Genomic DNA, 14800 nt, shown 5'->3' on the forward strand with positions numbered 1-14800 from the left:
TCTTGCATGTTTCTGCCCTCTGAAACTAGTTTCAAGGAGGAAGCATGGCGCAACTTCCTGAGTGGGCTACCTCCACTAATTTAGAGCAGTGCAGAAGAATCGATATCCTGTTTGTAATATCAGAGACGATCGCCTTAACCGGAGTAATGCTGTCCAATTCCAGTTACGGTAGATGGTAAGGAATAGTACACAACCTCGCGTCTTCAGTCAGTCGCCACGTCAGCTGTAATACTGGTATCAGAATCTGCACAACTCTGAGGAACTTGTCTTTTTCAGTTTATTATTTCTTAAAGGGGGGGGGGGGGGGAGCTGAATCTGATCCAAGTCTAAATGAAGATGCATTACAGTCCCATTTAAAACTGATTTAGAGTTTTATCTGTCATTTAGAGCCAGTGCTGGAGATAACGTCGCAATCTGGAGGTGCAAACAGATCATGTGGTACAGAAATGTCAAAACCATTGAAGCCTTGGTTTGATAAGTAATGGAGACATTTCTGATCAGAGCAATCGTCATACGTGAGTTTGTTTACTGATAATCAGAACGATTAGAATTTTTTTTTTTAATTTCTTACAGTATTAGCAAATCAACTCCCTCAGTTTACTTGATGTGTGTCTGTGCTTCCAGCTGTGAATAAGTGAATATTTTTGGGGGGAAAGAAGACAACAGAAAGCTGCAAGTTTCTCCTCCTTTCTCATCTCGAGTAAAAGTGTAACATATCAAATACCTGACCCTGCTTATCTGCTGACCTCTGACCTGTGATATTTTCAGTCTCACAAACCTAAACACAGTTTATGTGATGATTAAAAGGCATCCCAAACAATCTCTTGCTTAATCTTCTGTCAGCTCACAGTACAGAGAGCACTTTCATGCAACAGATCAACAAGTCATCAACCGTATCTCATTTATCTCTTGGGGACTTTGGGATGGCTTCATGATAGTAGTAAGACTTCTTGATCAGGCGGTAAGAGGTTGGAGGGCGGGGAGGGGGGGGGGCACTCCTCTCAGTAATCCCCTCTGTGATGACGTCACCCAGGCTGCCTGCAAAGGGACGCAGCGCTTGAGTGTCGGAGCAGCCAGGCGGCCAGTGCGCATCCCGGGACGGAACATCAGTCTAGCTGCTGGGGCTCAACTTTCAGCTGATCGCTCAAATTCGCCGGGAAAACTACAAACATGGGTGAGTTGTTTATGTCGCGCTTCAGCCGAGCTGATATACATCTGACTCTGTGGAGATGACACGATGCTTTACACCTCTTTTTTGTCGCGCAAACTTCGGTGCGGGTTGTTTTGAAGTGAACTATGAAGAAGCGCTGGTACAGCGGGAGCAGCGGCTGCTTACTGACCGGGTTTCACGCGAATCGGCCGCCTGCTGCATTCAATTTGAGGAAAGCGATTAGAGAGATTACAGGGATTCCTGCGGGGCAGTGTAGGTGTTAAATCCAGATCAACTTGCTGTCTCTGTCTTACTACGACCTCCAATATGCATTTATTATTAGGGCCTGAGCCAGAAGGTGCTTCAGGCGAAGACACTATTATGCTTTTATTATTATTATTATTATTATTATTATTGTGCTCAAAACTTATTCTAGCTGGCCACGCCTTCTTTCTATCAGTCATTGATCAGCGTTGATCAGCAGAGTGAGTTCTTACCTTGAGGAATCACACCCAATTAGTCAGTTGTTCCATAGTTGCACGCTGTGTGTCGTGACGGAGCTGGTAATTGCTCGCTGATGGGCCGTCAACTTCAAATCAGCCCCAAGTGGTGGCCATCTGTGCTCCCAACCTGAGGGGATTCGAGAGGGTGGTGGTGGTGGTGGTGGGGGCTCATCATACCACAGAGGAACGTCTTTCCCTCTGTTACAAACTGTATGCCAGATGGGTTCTTTCCCTCCCATCCTGCATGGATTCAACAGTAAAACCCCACAGAATTGATCCCATGATCTTTCTTTTTTTGAAGCTCTGAGGTTTGTGGTGGTGTTGTTGCCGTGGTGCAGCTGAGGCCAGCGGGAGAAGAGTTTGTGTGTTAGAATATGTATCAATGCTCATTAATTCTCTGTGGAGCCCTCACAGTGGCGTCTTTGTGCTCCTAATTTGGAGCTTTGTGCAACTTCAGTCGAGAGAAGTTCACTCAGAGCCTGTGAACTGATTCCCCACAGACCCTGTTCCTTCATGATAGTCGACCTTTGTGTATTGTCCACTCAGATATTCTTGATCATTTTAAGATGTCGTGGTTTTGGAACTGTTCTATTGTGACATATGGATGTCCTTACAGCCCAAAATAAACAGGATGTCTTGAGGTTGACCGTGTTTGCAGCTGAAGAAGGACAAGTGAAGATGTCCCTCGGAGGTTATATAACTCATGTTGGATTTGATTTTACGGTGGCTTTCAGCTCACACAGGGGCCACATGTTTTTTTCAGAAGGACTCTCTTGTGTCCTGAACGGTTTACCAGTGTGTTGGCCTGCATGTCTAAGACTGCGGGGATAAGTTTGGCTCGCCTTCGCTGAGGCTCAATATGTTAGTCGATTCAGAGGGAGGCAGGAAGTCATTTTGAACAAATGCCTTGTTAGGTTGTTGGTGTCAGTCCTGTGACAATGAGCCATCCTCTGCTGCCTGGAGCCTCTATTGTGATGAGATTTAGTGGGTTAAATGTTTCACTTTGTTTGTCCAGTCCACAATCGGGGGAAATATTTGGAAAATGATCCGAATGTGAAGTTTTTTTTTTTCTTTCTATACAAAAATATATTTTTTTGAGTTTTCCCAAAACTTGGTGTCAGGGTTTGGATCCATTTTAGGTTGTCAAGTTAAACAACTCAATGATGCATGATGTTTAAAGCTCTCACTCAGCCCTTTTGTCTCCATCTTCTGGCAGGGATGGATATTACAACCGTCAACAAGCTTATGCCTTTGTGTTTCTGTAGAACGGTTTGGAGAGGTTGTTGTTACTTACACTTTTAGATTGTTCCTGTATCATTTCTTCCTGTTTCTTTAGACCATTCACAGACTCAACTATTTGTTGACATCGTAGCAGACATGAGGAGAAACTGCAATGCATTGTGGTTAATACAGGCCTCGGGATGACCGCTGTCGTTGACTAGTGGCAGTGGATATTTTCCCAAATGAATGAGGGCTTGTTGAAAGACTAATAAAGGGGTAGCTTGGGTGTGTGTGGTCAACAGGTTCTGAGCATGTGCAGTAAGCATCCTCCCAGCAGCACCACAATCAGAAACTTAGTGACGAAGAGAAAGATTTACTTGCTGGATTTGAGGGATCTTCATCTCCATGACTCGATATACACTGTACCTTTAAGGCTATCTTATTACAGAATGTCCAGATAATAAAACACAAACTATGGATGTGAAAACGTTTGTTCAGCCAGATCCTGATCATGCTGAACAAAGTTTTTCCTTTATGGAAACACTTGCGAAACTTCAAGTCAGAGGAACTCTTTTTGGTAACACTCATCTGGGCTGGATGTTAACCAGATCCAAATGTTACCTCATTGTTTTTGAGGAATTAAATTAAAAAGTGAGTTCATCACAGTTTGTTAAATCTCTTGCCTGACTGACTCATGGTTTGTTGGAGGAGGCCTGAACATGGGGTCGGCTGTTAGAGGCACCCTGGTTAAAGTGCCTGGTAAACTCCTACTTCCTCACAGCTGGGTGTGATAGCGTCCTTCACAATGACTTTTCCTTCAGTGTCTGGGATGTATCTCCGAGGTGTCCGCTGCCTTGTGCCTCTTGGAGCATTCCTGGTCCATCAGAACCAGGAAGTCTGGAATGTGTCAGCAAAGGTCACTGTCTCTCTCTCTCTCACACAAACAGACACACACACACACACACACACACACAATACACATGTGGTGGCCTGTATGTGATGTGATCCTACATCCTGAGTCTGAGGAAAGACCCACAAATGCTAAACTGGCAGAGATTTTTGTTGTTGTTGTTTTTTCCTTTCCATATCAACAATTTGTCAACTGATGCTGAGCAATAGCAGATTATGGGACTCAAATTGTAGGTCATGTGCACATGCTTCTGTTCCTCAGAGACTCGGGGCTAAACAGACTGAAAGAATGATTAACTGCAGAAACAGCCCGAAGATGCAGAGCGAAGCACCGCTGTTAACTCCTTCCTTGGATTTCTTGAGAATCCAACATAAATTATGCGCTAACCTTTTAAGGCTGATCCCACATTTTTTTATGTCGCCATCAATAACCCCTAAATTGCTTAGGATCTTCATTTCGCAATCATTAATTACACAGAATAATGAGGCAGTTGCCGTCATAGCTGGACCATTTCTGGGCTTCTTTCCATTTGGCATTGGCCCCAACATCTTTGGTAATTATGCAGTAGATGAGGTCCATACAGTTCATTTGCAGCCCCTCTACTTCAATCAAGACTGCGTTTATCTCCAGCTTCCCGACTCCTCATTCGTTGCTTCCCTCAGCCTCCAAAGTTTCATCCTTGCAGGTCTGTCGCGTTCATTGGCTGTGACTTAATAACTGCTTTGTCAACAAAGAGGCCCATTGTGATATGGAATGATAGAAATAGAAGTTCCTGGTTGTCTGCTCAAGCGTATGAACAAAACATCACTTTTACTAAAAGGCTATTCATAGTTGAAAGTGTGTGTGTGTGTGTGTGTGTGTGTGGGGGGGTTCACCTTGTTAAAGATGACATGCTGGTGGAAACAGGATGGGATTTAAATATCTCAAAAAGAAATGCAAATGATGGCAGCCTTTCAGATAGGCAGCTGCTGTTGGTTTAAAATATTCCAAAGATACAATCTGGTGTTCTAAAAACCCCTGTTATCAAGGTTAAACTGCTAAATAGATGCATAATAAGGTCATCTAATGAGTTTTTCTTTGGTCCAATAAAACCTTGCTTTTGAAATGTACACAAAATGAAATTTTTGAAATCAGACAGGGCGGCATGGTGGTGCAGTGGTCAGCGCAGTCGCCTCACAGCGAGAAGGTTCCGGGTTCGAGTCCTGGCTCCAGCACAGGATCTTTCTGTGTGAGTCTCCATGTTCTCCCTTTTCCTGTGTGAGTCTCCATGTTCTCCCTGTTCCTGTGTGGGTTCTCTCTGGTACTCCAGCTTCCTCCCACAGTCCAAAGACATCAAGAGGGGACGAGGCTGATTGATACTCTAAATTGACCGTAGCTGTGACTGTGAGTGTGAATGGTTGTCTGTCTCTATGTGTTGGTCCTGTGATGGACTGGTGACCTGTCCAGGGTGAACCCCGCTTCTCGCCTGAAAGCTGCTGGGATAGGATCCACCCCCCCCCCCCCTTGACCCTAAACATGATGAGCGGAAGAAAGTGGATGGATGGAATTAGACAAAGTCAGTCTTTTAGAAGTTGGACTAACATACAAAGCTCCTGAACAAATACCGTGGCTAAAATGCTGCACGCAACTGCTCACTGTAGGTGAGGGGTTAAATGTAGATGACAAATTTGGTTTTATCTTGGCACAGTGACAATAAAGAGGTTTTGGTTTCATGTATACTGGGGCAATGACAGTAGTCCAGTTAAATCAGTCCCTTCTGCAATTTGCTGAGAAGTTGTTTTTTTTTTTTTGGTGATTGTTGAAGTCAAAAATCCTTTTTTTGCAGCAACTTTTCTTAAAAATTGGGACACAATTCACAGGGTTTTTTTTGTTTGTGATTTGCTGTTGAAGATGCAAACTTCCTCCTTTGCATGAATGTCATGTCACAAAGCGTCGCACAATTCACACAGCGCTGAATGCACATTGCTTTTAGAAAACACCTTCTCCCACATCAATGAAAAGTGCAATACATTCCACCTTTTTCAACAAAATAGAGACTTTTTGCAACCAAGGTGTGAGAACTTTGAAAGACGCAAGCCCCCTCAAATGCGTGAAGTTCTGATATAACTAGAATCACGATTTTCTGGTGAGACTGTTAAACGGTTGAACTGAGCTTTAACGAACTGTAACTGTGCATTTAAACCCCATCCCACTGACTTGTACAATGTGTGCGTGTATGCGCGGGGGGGGGGGTGTTAGTGGTTCCTTTTTTTTTTGTTCAGTCAGATGATTGTTCTAGAAGGCCTGTGGAAAATAATGGGACCCTGCAGCTGATCAACGTTCATTCACACATTCGACAAGCATTCAGCAGCCAGCGGTGTTTTCTGCTATCAACAGTAAACCACACCGCATCACTCTGGGTGGGCACCAAAAACACTGATGCCTGAGCAGGGAATATAGATTTAATAGACAATAATGTTTTCCCAGAATGACCTATTTTCTCCTGTCATGCTAATGGATTCTAAATGTTGAGATGTGGAGTAGTGTTGCTTTACACAAACAGGATGCATCTGTAGCAGAGCGACCGCTGCACCTGATGCTTCTATGGAGCTGGTCGGGACCTGGACCGGGGGATTAGAGCCACGGGAAGATCACCACGGTTCAATCCTGAGTCTAGCACACTTCAACAGTTCTAGTAAAGAGGGCCACTCTCAAGATTTTACTAAATATCAGCCAATGAGAGAAACTCAACAGTTTGGCCGGTGTGTGGAGCTGATAAAGAATGTAGGAGTTGAGCTCAACTCCTCCTCCCAATACAAACTACAACTGTAACAAAATTCAACTTGAAACATTCGGATTTCTGACCTGCCAACGCCACGATTACTCATAGGTCAGATTACAACACTTGGTTAACAAAACAACGGGGTTTACAGCTCCTGGCTGATAAAGCATCTGGGCAGTTATATTCAGAGTTTCTGTAACTTAACTGTAGCATCCATAGGTGAACAGTGGCCCAGGACAACCACCCGTCACAGGGAACTTCATTTCAGCCGCTTTTGTCTGCAATCTAATACTGACCAAAGCTCATGACTGTCGGTGAGAATGAAAATCCACCTATCAATGAGCGTCACCCTCAGCTCATGCTAAGAAATGTAGTGCTTCCAGCCAAACTTTGTGGTTATATTCCCTCCTGATTTGGAATGAAGTGCTAGATGACTCTGAAACAAATTGTCCACATCTTTTCTGTTTGTACATAATGAACATTCAACCCTTCTGCACCTGGAGCTGAGGGGGATTTTTACCATACACCACCTGCTTTTTAACATGTGTTCATAGCACATCTCAATATGAATCAAATTTGGCATGTAAGAGGGAGAAGAGACAGGAACTGAATCGATGGAAAAGTGCTGAAATCTTTTCATTTTAATTTTTAAATTTGGTTAAAATCTGCGGCATATGTGGATGGAAACGTGACAGTATCATCTAAAATCCTGGGATACTTTGGACTCATTGCTACACATTCCAGAAGGATTGTTCCCAAGTTTAAGAAAACATCTGATTGATTTATTAAATAGTTATTTTTTTTAAACCAATTATTATTCTAGAGTTTAGTTTTAGATGTGAAACTTTGTGTGTGAAATGAAAAGAACTACTAGAGCCTCCGGCTAATTTCCCTGTAAGATCATGAGTGAGAGGCAAGAGCAGAATTCATTAGTCTGCTTTTCAACTGTGGGAGCCTGTAGGATTGAGCTGTTGGCTGTGTGCCCGCTAAGTGTATTCAACCCTCCACAGATAGGTCTTTGTCCTCGCCGCTTTAACGCAGCTGCTAAACAACCGTAAGACAAAAGCATCTGGGGTACCCCAGCACACACCAATGAGAAGTGTTCACCATATGAAGAGAGTTTCCAGACAGCCTGAGACCACTTAGATTCTGCCAAATGCTACGCTTGGGAGGAATGAAGCAGGAATTCTTTTGACCTTTGCTGTTCCTCCACATTCAGGATTATGAGTATAATCTTGGATCCAAAATATTGTATCATGTCGCAATACTGGCATCCACATAAAACAAATCTGTACAAGAGAAATGCTCATGATTCATCTTTGCTGGTGTCGTGGCTGCCGGACACACCCACTTTCTCACTCCAGGAATGATTTTTCTACCTCAGAAAAAGACTTCCAAGTGAGAATTTTATCGTCTGTTTATTATGCTCCAGAGAAAGACTCCACGGACAGGAAGAGGAACTTCTGCCAAGCAGTTGAATATCTGCAATAGCAGTGAGATGCAGGAATAGCAGAGTAGAGTGTGTGGAGACAAGAGGATGTTTAGATTTCAGTTCGATTAAACTGCTGAGCTGAAAAACTCCAAATGAATGCTCATGTTGCTCTTCGCGAGCCGTTTGCCATATCAACTTTAAAGGTAATTTGTCTGAGTTTGTTTCTGCTGCCTCGAGAGGCCAAAAAGAAATCAGCTAATTCAGGTTTCAGGCTTTCATGTGGAGGTTCACGACGGAAGAAAAATCCTAACGGCAGCTTCAGGGGAGAGGAAATCCCAGATGTTTCTGTCTGCAGAACAGCTTGACCCCGTAACCACACGCAGACCAGAGACGGGATCAGTTAGCGGTATGAATATTATAGCCGCACCGCCGAGACGTCTCGTAAGTCATTTTAGCTTTTGACCTCTTCTCGATGGGAAAACAATACTGCAGCAACTGAGCTGCCACAGCCGAAAACATGAAATGTTGTGAAGCATCTGCCATGAACAGAGCCAGCCAGTACAATATTTGCATGTGATGCATGTGTGGGATTACAGGTTATGCAGATTGTTAGTAGAAAAAAAATATAAATTTCAATTTAATTTTCCTTGACAAAAAAGGAATATAAAGTAATTTGGAGGATCTGTCTGCAGCTCTGCATTTCCTGTCACATTAAAAGTTCTTATATCTGCAAAAAAGAAAGTTAGAAATGTGTCAGCTATGTCATATTTATCACTGACTAGCAGGGAAATTGATATTTTTGAACAAAAAGGAGTGAAAATAGAAGCAATGGGACTATGTGCTATCTGACCCCTGGTGTTGTACGTGTGTGTTTGTGGTGACGGAATATTTCCGTTCAAATGTTGAGATAATGATGTGGAGAGTGCATCACATCAGTTGGGGCCATAAATGGGTTACACTTTGCACAGTAGATGGCTTTGGAGAGCTGCTGTTCAGTGCTTAAAGCAATAAAGTAATTGACTGACCCACTCTCACGGAGGTCACTCAGAGTGTACAGGAATCAGGGAAGGGATGAGCATCCTTCTGTCTCCCTTTCCTGAGTATGTTGGCCACCAGTGTCAGGTTCAGGTTAGTCATTCCAGGATCCAGCCCCAGCAGAATGAGGGACTTTGAGACACAGGCCGCACCCCCGTACGGAACAAATGCGTTAAAGAGGCCTGCGTGTCGTCTGTTGTCATAGAGCCGGCGATGAATCCCTGACGCTGAGGCTCTGAGTGGCTCGTCTGTTGGCTGCAGCTGAATGGATGAGGTGTCTCCTCCTTCTAATGAGGCTGGAGGAACCGTCCTGTAGGGTCTCGGGTCAGGGGTGAGAGGTTGGCAGCGTGAGGCTGAGGACAATAGTGCTGGCGGGAGCAATGCAGAGAAAGAGATCCCAGCAGCTGGGGGAGACAGAGGGGAGGGCTGTTCATGGGAACCCCACCCCCCCACCAACCCTGTCTCCATGGCTTTGTGCCTCATTATGTCTCTATTGTGTGTGTGTGTGTGTGTGTGTTTTATTTGCTATGAAGGCTGGAGTGGGAGAATCTTTGAGATCCTCATCAGTTTTAGATGGACGTGGAGTGTGCGATGTCAAATTAGAAATCACTTATTCTCCCACATTGAATGAAAAGCAGCATTTTCAATGGGAACACCACTTCTCTTAAATAACTACAATTCTTCTGAAATGCATTTGTTACGTTTTTTTTGGGTGTTTCCCTAAATGAAAACACAGTTTTGTTAGGACTTTTGTAACTTTTTGTTTTTGAAATTGGGAGATTAAAGCAGTGATGTTGCCATTTCCATTCACAACATTATAGAAATGTTTAAGGAGTTAAGATTCCAAGTGATTAAATGCCTTAGTTGTAATGTTGTACTTGTATTTCAGCAGTAAATTTGTACCGCAGAACACAAGTATCATTATTCTCATTGCACAGTCAGCACGCAAGCGCCTGCGCGAGAGGCAATAACTCTCAGTTACAGCAGGTGGCAGTAGATTGTGTTCGTCATACAAAAAGAGAAGCCGGACGAATTAATACCCAGTTTGTACGATAGCTACATTTATTCCAAGAATATGTCTGATAAAAAGAAGTGTCATCAAACCTCTGGAAAAATAAGGATGTCTTTGACCAAAAAATATCTTTCCACTGTTTCTAGAGAAGTCGACTGTGCTTCAGGACACGGTTAGCATAAGGTTTCCTTATAGCCCAGTAAAGTTGTAACTGGTGTTCGTGAATGTAAATTTAATGCGTATCAAAGGTTTTGCCCAAGTAAACCTGAGCCCATGTGGTTCTCTTGTGGTTCTCTCGGGTCTTCTGAGTGATCAGATCAAGTTGTGCGCGGATTCTTCCAGAATTCTTGGAACGTATTAATTATTTTTTTACATCGTTGAGGGTGGAAAGGACCTTTCAGTGATGATCTTGCACATTTGTGGGCAATATTGGCCATCCTCTGTCCTTGTTTGCTCTTAAATGACTAAGCCTTTCCTGGAAGCGGGTTTTGTTGTTTTTTCTGTTTTTTTTTTTTACCAAATCGTGATTCTCAGTTGCTGGCTCACATCAGATGTTTCGAATCACATCATTATCCATTTCTACCGTATTACTCTTCCTAAATTACCCTCTTTCCCTGGGATTGCAGGAATGGATATACTGTACATAATTGCTGCTCTCTGTTCATCCTGCGGTTTTGTATATTATTCACACATCTGTAATTATCAGCGACAGCAGCATCCTCATGTTGCTCCATTTGCCTGCAGGATATTCATGATTCATTTCACAATTACTTTTGTTATGCGAGTATAAGACAAATTTCCATGATGCTAACGGCAGCGTAAAAGGTCACTGACTGCAGATCCTTGTACCGAGCTAAATATAAAAATGTTTATGACGATAGGTGTTGTGTTTAAAGGATTAACAACACCGAGAGAAGCGCTGTGGGATTTAGTCTCAGTGCAGGTAACTGAAGTGTCATCAAGGCTTTGAGAGGTGTCAAAGTGACTGTAGGACAGGTGCAGCTTAGCAATGGTGTGTGTGTGTGTGTGTGTGTGTGTGTGTGTGTGTGTGTGTGTGTGAGAGAGAGAGAGAGAGAGAGAGAGTTACTCAGAGTCCTCAGATTATAACTCAAGGTTTGTTTTGGGTTTTCTCTGTGAGAAGTGTTGCAACTGGTGTCACATGAGGAAAAGTAGACTGTAGTCTTAGTGTCTAGGTTTTCATATGTTTTATGTGAGTGTTTTATGTGCCATTGATTCATAATCCATACAAGATTTGTTAATATGCACCAGGTTATGCAGTCCGAGGCCAACTAAATGTATGATACCAAACAACATAAAGTTTTAATTCTACCATTAAATCAAGGCGAGTCGGATTTATTGATGGATGCGGTTGCTGTAAATTCAATTTACTTCACAGCAACTTCAGAGAAAAAACTCACAACACATGGAAATGACACAATTACCAGGATGCTAATAGGTTAGACAAACCTAAATCTCCTGGTCTCCAACCGTCTCGTCATGCTGGAGTCATGAGGCCGTCGCAGACGTCTACGTGACGCAGTGTTTCCGTTCAGACCAGTCACACTATTGCCTCTAGTTAAACCACAAAAACCTGATTTAGTGAAATAAAAGAGCAACTAAGAGATTAAATTAATATTCCATTTGTGTCAATAAGTGACTCATGAATAGATACTTTACATAATGGTCTCATGGTCCCGCTCCAGAGAAACTGCTGAGTGGTGTGTGTTATCCTCTAATGTCGGCTTGGGTACTGTTCACATTTAGATGGTTATCAGAACCTGAAATTTTGGTTCTGATAACCAACGGCACTTAACTCTGACAAAACTGTAACATTAGCTGCAGCTGCTGCAGTGGACGTTTAGGTGAACAAATGCCATCTGACCGGCTGTTACCTCAGGTGAGATGTGTTGCTGTTTCCAACTTTGCATTCCACTCAACAGATACTGCAGAGTGATGTGTTAAGTTCAGACGAAACTTCAGGTCCCTAAATCAGCTTTCATTGGTTTAACCTGAATCCGTACTCTGCAGTACTGACATAATTCTCTTGCTACACTTAAAAATACAGCGATCAGAGCCTCAAAAACCTTCAAAACTACTCTGACATGAAGAAACCAGTGTTTTATACCCCCAAATGTTTCATATTTAACCCGATTCACAAACTGGTGGGCATTTGCTCTTCTCTTCTTCTTGGCAGTAGGCTTGCTCTAATAATTGGGAGGACAAAGGGTTATTATCATTATCCTAACTAGATAATGAGAGGTATTTTCTTACAGAAACGTCATAATTTAAGCCTGGCTGACCACCAGTGCAGCCAAGGGTCTTCCAGACCGGAGACATCATTGAAATATTTCTGATCTGCTCAAACAAATAATTACGCAAAGACCCTTTTACTTTTCTCTAAAACCCATGAAGTTCACTGCCTGAGGGTCACCACCAATATTTTACTCCCTATAAGGTTTATGTTTGTATTTCCTGGCAAAGAATAGCTCATTTGACTCCAGAATTAATTTATGAAATTCTTTTGGTTTCTGGTATTATTGGTTTTCTGTGCTATGGTGGCAGTTTCCAATGAACATCATGCCTAAGAAGGCTGGATAATACGAAGCATCTGTGTTCGCTCGCTCTTCCTGCAACACGCTTGAGCCAAAACCACAGTGGCTGTGGATCCGCCAGAAAGTCAGGGCTGTGAAGTCCTTTTTAGAGGAAAAACATGGCTGCCAGGCAACCCTGAGTGTTGCTCCATTTCCAGACCTAATACGATAGTAACACAAACATGCAATTAAAATAGTGCTGAGTCAGTTACCCTGGGCATCGTTTTGGTCAAACTCACATTACAGTGGGCTAGAAATTCAATTTGGATCTTGTAAAAGTATGTCTCTGCTAGTAATTGTTGGAATGGCAGCGTTGGTTTTTTTCTGCTATTGTTGCTACTGCGAGATGTCATGTGTTCTCGGCTTTCCTCTTGTGGTGAAATTAATCAGCAGAATGACGTGTCAGATGTTGGGATAATATTTAATGCCACAAACAGATGCAAGTTTTGTTTTTGAGGTTTTGTGTGCAGGCAGGTCACATGGTCCAGTATACATCAACCCTCTGTATCAACGATAGGGGAGCATGTCACTGAATGATCAACTCAAAGGAGATGCCATCTTAGCTTGGATTTTGATCAAAAAGATGGGCAGTATTACAGGGATCTTACAAGGCGATCTGGATCAAGCTGTAGATCCTCAAGACTACTAAAGGCCACTGGCAGGACATAGCTGTTTGTGGTATTTTCTTCCTAGGTGGAGGTATGTGTACTTGACTACTTTCTTATGGGATAGTGCACCGCAAATCTTTGGTAAGACAAGCTGGTAGAGTGGCTCGATTACTGCGATACTGTCTTAAAATGCAGGATTGGTGTCTGTGTGTATAATCGATAATCTATCAGCCCTGAAAGAGACTCTACTGTTTCCCACTTAGCTCAAGTTATTTCGGAGTAATTTTGCAGACAGGAAACCAATTCTTTGTCATTCTTAAATAGCAGCCTTATTTGTGCTTCACACGGTTTATGCCAAAAGACGAAACAAAACAAAAAGTAAATTGTACTACTACTACTACTACTACTTCTACTACTTGGACAGCTGTCCTCACAGGCCTTCTGCATACACTCCCAACTCTGAAATTTCTTTGAACCTTCTTGAACCTTTCTGTAGTCACAGACACTCAACCTACAGGAAGTTGTGCCACTTTTCCACCTCCCACCAATAAACTGCATCCTGTATCAGAGCTTCAGTTTAGTGGGTAAGTTTGTTAGAGTAGATGATAAAACTTAGAAACTTTGGATGTTTTACTTTCATGTGTACTAAGAATTTAACCTGAGCCAGGTCATCATATCACATCCATACAGAATTAATACAAATATGTTTATACGATTAATATATTGTTTTCACAGACTCAGCTCTTAAGTTCAGGTCTCAGAAAGTTTTTTGAAGTTTATAGAATAGGATTGTATAAAATACAATTTAGCAGATAGTGCATATTTTCATCTGATTATTATTATTGTTCATCACGTTAATTTGATCAATAATGCAGCACACACCTTAGGAACAACTTTGGACTATATTGCCCCATAAGAAAACCATGAAACAAAGGAAACGAGCACTGTGGTACAGTGCTGAAATCCGGCAGCTGAAAAAACCCTCAAAAACTGTAGAGAATATGGCGCTCCTCCAAACTGGAAGAGTCACACGCAATTGGCAAGACAGCCTTAAAACTTATAGGAAAGCCCTTCGTAAAAATAGAGCTGCCTACTCCTCGGCATTAATTGAGGAACACAAGAACAACCTCAGGTTTCCCTTCAGTACTGTAGCCAGACTGACAGAGAGCCACAACTCTACTTGGCCAAGTATTCCTGTTTCTTGAGTTGCAATGACCTCATGGACTTCTTCAATGACAAAATTCTACTTAATAGAGAGAAAATTCTTCTCCTCCTGCCGTATCCTCTGCAGTTGTACTAAGTTCATGAAGGTCAACGAGAGAAAAGCTGGAGGCCCAGACATACACCTGGACAGCTTTTCTCTCATTGACCTTCATGAACTTAGTTCAATAATTTCCTTCTCTAAACCATCTATCGAGTCATCCCAACTAAGCTGCTTAAAGACTCTCTACCCCTCGTTAGCACCTCTCTCTTAGGTTTGATCAATGTGTCGCTGTTATCTGGTTACGTCCCACAGTCCTTTAAAGTAGCAGTAATTAAACCCCTTCACAAAAAAAACCCCAACCCTGGATCCAGAG

General features: G+C 42.7%; 1 protein-coding gene across 2 annotated transcripts in view; it reads left to right on the forward strand.

Annotated features, from left to right (window-relative positions):
* The first annotated feature begins 1020 nt into the window (after nucleotides 1-1020).
* The window catches only part of gpm6bb (glycoprotein M6Bb), a 36250-nt gene continuing 22470 nt past the window's right edge, over nucleotides 1021-14800 (forward strand). Inside the window, exon 1 of one of the 2 annotated variants that reach the window (XM_086220552.1) lies at nucleotides 1021-1174. In XM_086220552.1, the coding sequence (XP_086076678.1) occupies nucleotides 1171-1174 (4 nt within the window). In that variant the 5' untranslated portion in view covers nucleotides 1021-1170. The remainder of the gene's footprint in view (nucleotides 1175-14800) is intronic. The other variant, XM_086220553.1, reaches the window with a different exon arrangement.

The sequence above is a fragment of the Aulostomus chinensis genome, chromosome 12 (assembly GCF_037954235.1).
Source record: "Aulostomus chinensis isolate RoL2024-O1b breed Wild chromosome 12, RoL_Achi_v1.0, whole genome shotgun sequence".
NCBI classification, from domain to species: Eukaryota; Metazoa; Chordata; class Actinopteri; order Syngnathiformes; family Aulostomidae; genus Aulostomus; species Aulostomus chinensis.